Genomic DNA, 6,000 nt, shown 5'->3' with positions numbered 1-6,000 from the left:
AGGCTTACTAGAAGAGGGCTGGTATTAAAACTTCGGAACTTTCCTTGTCCTCTGAATAGCAAATAAATTGGCTTTCAGGAAACGTCCTCAGTTTGCAGAGGACGTTGCCTCTCTGGGTTATTTTCTGTTTTCTATTATCAAGCTAAACTCCCCCATCGCTCTTCCCCCCACCGCCCCCTGTACCCTCATCCCGATATTGTGCAATATGACAGTTCTCTTTTGATGGGAAGACTTTCATTTGGTCAAAGAAAAGGATAATTTGCTTCTCTTTAAAAAAGGAAAAAAAGCAAAAAGAGAAAGAGAGAGGAGTTAATCCTTCTGGGCCATTTCTGGGCCTGAGAAATGGCTTTTCTCCCTCGGTCTTGAACTAGGGGGCTTCAGATACAATGGGGATCATAACCACTTCAAATCTACACTCGAGATAGAGAAATCAGATTTCTTTCCAGAGTCATTTCTGAAGGATTAGCTAAATCTTAGATCCACACTAACCCTTCACAAAGCTGTCAAGATTAGTTGGAATTTATCCTATTCCGGCAGAGGGGTTTTATGGTTTTCTTTCCAAGGAGGATTATAGAGAGAGATATATACGTATAAATTTAGGATACCCTTGCAGGTAAAGCAGCTGAGCTTCGGTGGGCGGAGAGTGTATGTGTCTTCGTGTTCGTCTGTGAGTATATAAACCAAAAAGGCACGGGGAGCGTGGAACGAGAAGGGTTGGCCACCCCAAGTCTTTGGGCTGTGAGTTCTGCTGGGTGCCACTGCTCTGGCGGGCTTGCTTCCTTTTCTTAAACAAGATTTCTAGTTCCGTCTCTGCAGGGCTGGGGCTCTCCCGAGAAGCAGCCGAGGCCAGGATGTCCGCCGGCCCTCCTGACGCGGATCTGGGGAAGAGAACCCTCCAGGCGCCCTGCTCCTTCACCATCGAAAGCATCCTCTCCAGCTCGGCCGAGAGAAGGCCGCCGGTCCTGCTGCCCTTGTGCTTCCGAGGGGTCTTGGACTGCGAGCCCAAAGGGCTTTGCGCGCTGGGCAGCATCGTCACCGGCTCTCTGCGGGAAGAGGAGGAGGCGGGAGAGCTCGAGATGGACGCGGGGCAGTGGGGCTCCTGCTGCTGCTCCCACGGCTCGGCTCACTTGTGGCAGGAGGCCGCGAGCTGGCTTGGTGAGTCCCATCCGGTTGACCTTCCGGGGGGTCTGATGGGACTCCCGATGGAGGGAGGGTCTCGGTTTTGTGGCTGGCTGCGTTGCTATTGTGGCCTGTGGGCCACAGAGCCAGCCTCCCTCCAACCCTGATGCTCCTGGACTATGACTCCCATCGACGCTGAGCACTGGCCACGCTGGCTGAGGGGGATGGGACCTCTAGGTCAGCTCGGCGACATCCAGAGAGGGCTGCACTGGGCATGGCTGACCGACACGTAGCCTGGTGCTTTTCCCGGCAAGCGTGGGGCATTTCTTGCAGGCCGCTCTCCTCCGTGCAGCTCAGGGAAGAGCATACCGGGCCCCCAGGAAGCCCAGCTTCCATGCCCTGATGCGACCCAGCCATCCTCGACTTCGACTGGGTTGCAGCACCGGGCGGCACGCGGCTGGCGTGCTGGGTTTCTTTCACTTCGAGGGCTGGATTACATCTCGGGGAAGCTCTTGTGAGCAACGATGCAGTCATGTAGTCAACATGCTCATTGGAGCATCGGCTACTGGGTGGTATAAAAATGAAACCACGGAATACATAACGGCAAAGGGGTGGGGCAGTGGATGGAGGCTGGGCTGGGCTGCGGTTGGGTATCCACTCCGTTTTTCAGCCTGAATGTCTACGGAGCTATTCTTGGTGCAGAACCGGAGCGTGCCCTCACCCTGCTAGGCCCAACATCCTGGGGAGGTGAGTTGTGTTGCAGGCTCAGATGAAATGCCTTCCCCTTCTCCGTAACATTCTCATCTGCTTCTCTGATGAAACTGACAGCTTTGGAGGGTGGAGGAAACCTTGGCACTTTTAGAGAGCAGAGAAGGTGAAACTGACCAGCTTTTTCCACTTAGGAATGAGAGATTAAAGTGTCCGTGGGGCGGTGGGGGGGGCAGGATGAAGAAGAGGGAGAGCTCTCCCCAGTTGTGTTGCATGCACTGAAAAAAGGGGTGTAGAGAATCAAAAGGGCTCATCAGAGAGAACACACCTGCTCACCGATGCCATAAAAGCTGCAGGAAGGTTAAAATGCCCGTGTCAATCCGCCTTGGGTGCGTGCTGATAAATTAATTTAAAGCCCAGCAACAAGCTCATCATCTTAACCCATTTATGCCTTCCACACAAATCTGCAGTAGCAGAGAGATTCGGAAGTGCTTCAGGCGGTACATGTGCAGTGCTCTCTCTCCATATGGGTGGTTTCATTTATCTGTCGACATTTATTTATTTATAGCGGATGGGTAACAGCTAACGTAAGCATGCCTTTGAAGCCCTTGTTGCAGCCTCTTAATAGCAAACTTAGCTCTCCCAGGGTGAAAACTTAAGCCAGCGAAATGATGCAAGCTGCCCACAAGGAGGCGGGTTCAGCGGGGCTAGGAAAACAATGCCGGGGTGAGGCTCCATGTAACCCTTACCCTCACATTTCTTCCCTTGGCAAGCTTGGAGCTACAAAAAAACCTGACGACAAAGATGCTCCAACAACTCAACAAGGCCGAAGTGTTCTCAGTGGGCATAGGAGGCTGATCCAACTTTTGGGGAAATAAAACAGACCCCTTTCGAGGGAATGGGTGGGAAAAGAACCTGGCTGGAAGCACTTCACACTGCAATATTTTGTTGTAGCTCCCACTTGGTATTATTTGGTATTTGACTCTTCCTTCACAAAGCTCGAGATGCTGAAACTAGCTAGACAGCTCCTGCACTAATCCAAAGGGACTGCACCTCTGTTCTATCCCTTTTCCCCCTTAACCTTCAATGGTTAATTTTATATACTTATTTATTTGTGTCGGTGTTAAGGAGGGGAAAAATCTTTTTTGGTGTGAGGGTTATAAGCAAAAGAAGTTGGTGATGACAGCTGGTCCCCACCCTTGGTCAATCAAAAGTTTTTTAGTTTACATTTTATAGTATATGCTATGTTATCCTTTATGGTTTGAGCCACCCAGAAAGCATCATCTAAGGGGCGTGATAGAAATAAATGCACAAAGTTAAATAGTCTCTGTAAGGAAGATTCATGATGGCTGAATGAGAGCCCCTACGCCTTCAGCTGACCCTGCATTGGCGTCCGAGTTACTACAAGTCACAAAATCCCAAAGACGGCCAAAAGAGCTGTCGAAAGACCTGGCCAAAGGCAGATAATCCACACAGAAGCTTCACAGGTGAGGAACGGTAAGGCAAAGAGATGAGCATTACACAGAGCCGATGAGAAAGCTTCAAACACAAACCAAAACACTTAAACGACTAAGCATCAGAAACCCTTACTGGTTTTCTGCAGATCAGTCAGAGAATTTTCAGTAGATCCCAAATGACCTTCTGCCCCCAAAGGGAGCAGCCCCGCCAAAAATACTCAGCGCTCCAGGCACAAAAATCAGAGCTGGAAGGTACCTTAAAGGCCATCTAGTCCAGCTCCCAGCATATGTGGAGCCTTGATGCATTGGCACCCATGATAGGTAGCTACCGACCCTTAATAAACTCCATCTTCATTTTCATCTTCTTCATTTCTGTACTGCCTGGTAGCTGAAGCTTTCCCTAATAAAAGGATGTGTGTCAGAGATACCTGCTGGACTTGAAGTCTTGAGCATTCAACACCAGCCAGCCCAGGGACCAAGTTCCCGGTTTGGGGCAGCCTTCCAATGGAGAATAGGGCCAGAAATACAACTCCCTCTGGCATTTCAGCTTTTTAGAATGGCGAGAAGGCTTCACAGAGGCTGAGAAGCCCCTGAAGAATGGGAATCTAGCGGAAAGCAGGTGGGAAGTGGGGATGGCCAGGGCTGGCTGGGGAACTGGGACCCCTGGTGGGCTGGAGTTACCTCCCAGCCTTGACGTTCTGCCTCCTTGCTTTAAGGCATTACATGTCACTAACAGCCTGACACAGCTGCTGGGACTTATTTGTGCTGCTGTTTGACTCATTACTCAGTGGAATAATCCTGAATTATTCTGCGAGAGCCAGTGTGGTGTGGTGGTTAGAGGGCTGGACCAGGGACCTGAGGGATGCGGGTTCTAGTCGCCGCTCAGCCCTGAAGCTCACTGGGTGCTGTTGGGCCAATCACTCACCCTCAGCCCATCCTACCTCACAGGGCTGCTGTTGGGAGGATATAATGGAGCTATGTAAGCCACCTTGGCTCACAAGGGGAAAAGAGTCAGAATATAAAAGCAGAAAATAACAGTAACAACTTCACCCGAATGTGGTTAAGTACAAAACACAAGAGTATCTGCAGATTTGGGGGAAGCTTCCCAGATGTAAGGAGAAAAAGATCCTTCGTGTTGACCCTCAAGGCGCATGCCATGTCCTCACTTTTGGCGGACGGAGTGGGACCATCTTGTTTTGCTTGTGTATCGAAGGCACAGCCAGTGAACTCCAAGCCTTCTTTTTAATAACAGACGCCCGCGTTCCCTGGCCCATGAGACTCTTCCATCCTGTCGGCAGGCCGTACAGGAACACGCGCGGAAGCCCGAGCGAGCTGCAGACCTTCCACCAGGCCCAGCGCCGCACCCGCCGGCACCGCACGATCTTCACCGAGGACCAGCTGCAGGCCTTGGAAGCCCTCTTCCACCAGAACCAGTATCCCGATGTCATTACCAGAGAACACCTGGCCAGCCGCATCCACCTGAAGGAAGAGAGAGTCGAGGTAACGATCTGGCTAGGTTGTGGTTGGTTTGTTTAGGATATTTGTATCCCGTCCTATACCAATTGTCTCTGGATGGCTTACAACATAATAAATAAGAAATACAACAATAACAAGATAAAATATGATGGAGCTTTTGTGGCTGCAGAGATAGGACTTTGCAAGGGACTGTAAATTTGCTACTCAAGCATCAGTTTAAGGAATGACTGATACACATTTTAAGACAGAACTAAATTGGACAAATTAATAATTTGGAAGAGAAATGGTTATCCTCCGTTTTTAATAATGACTCAAATACCAACTGTCCATTGTTTTGCTCTGTAGAAGTGCTGTTTTGTAAATATAACGTAATATTTATTCCAAATAAGCTTGGATGTTTTCCTGCCTTGAGTAACATGGTTTGCAGGGTAACAGTTGTTTTCCTGATTCTGTGTTGGACTGCAGACAAAATGTGCCTTTACAAAAATGCTTTCTAAATGCATAGGTTTGGTTTAAAAACCGTCGTGCCAAGTGGCGGCACCAGAAGAGAGCTTCGGCACTCCTCCTCCAAGGTCCGAAAAAATCTTCCGAGGGGAACTGCTCATGACACTGGCTGGAAAAAACAAAAATGAAAAGGCACACATCCTTCGGTTGCTGCTCAGAAAAGTGCGCTAAGAGTTAAGAGAGAAAGAATGGCAATGATTGTCCAAAGTTGGTCTAAACGTGTATTTGGGGGTAGGTGGGTGGGTGGGGAACTATAAGCTCTATGCTGAGACAAGCATTAAAATCCCTCTCATTCAACATCCAATTTAAGGAGGAAAAGATGGAAGAGCTGCAGAGTGTCTTTTGCTTGGTAGCACTAGAAATCCTTGTACTGGAAGGACCCCTACAGTTTGGGACAAATAATACTTTGCAAAATTCAAACCAAACACCTTCTGCTCTTCTTCCTGGCTGCTGTTTGCATTTGCTGTTTGCATTTTGGGGGAAAACTGTATGGGAGGGGGAAGGTTTGACAAGCAGCTGGAAGGGGGTCTTATTTGGATGAAACTGTTTTCTCTTCAAAATAAAAACATCTAATTTAAGCACCTCTTAAAAGTATTTAACCTACTGTGTTCCTTGGGGCTTAGCAGGCAAAATCTCATGCATGTTTAGGCAGGAAAAAGCCCTGCGATGTGTGTGGGTTTCCTCCGTCTTAATGAACAGACAATTACACCCTGATGCTCTGAACTCAGACTGTGAG

General features: G+C 49.0%; 1 protein-coding gene across 1 annotated transcript; it reads left to right on the top strand.

The window, feature by feature from the left end:
* The first annotated feature begins 797 nt into the window (after positions 1-797).
* GSC2 (goosecoid homeobox 2) lies at positions 798-5,750 on the top strand. The gene is made up of 3 exons (XM_044440849.1): positions 798-1,155; positions 4,537-4,784; positions 5,266-5,750. Exons 1-3 carry the CDS (start codon positions 852-854, stop codon positions 5,365-5,367), a joined length of 654 nt encoding a protein of 217 aa, XP_044296784.1. The 5' UTR covers positions 798-851; the 3' UTR covers positions 5,368-5,750.
* The last annotated feature ends 250 nt before the right edge of the window (positions 5,751-6,000 follow it).

The sequence above is a fragment of the Varanus komodoensis genome, unplaced genomic scaffold, assembly GCF_004798865.1.
Source record: "Varanus komodoensis strain SLA01 unplaced genomic scaffold, ASM479886v1 scaffold38, whole genome shotgun sequence".
NCBI classification, from domain to species: domain Eukaryota; kingdom Metazoa; phylum Chordata; class Lepidosauria; order Squamata; family Varanidae; genus Varanus; species Varanus komodoensis.
This window is presented reverse-complemented; position numbering and strand designations above follow the sequence as displayed.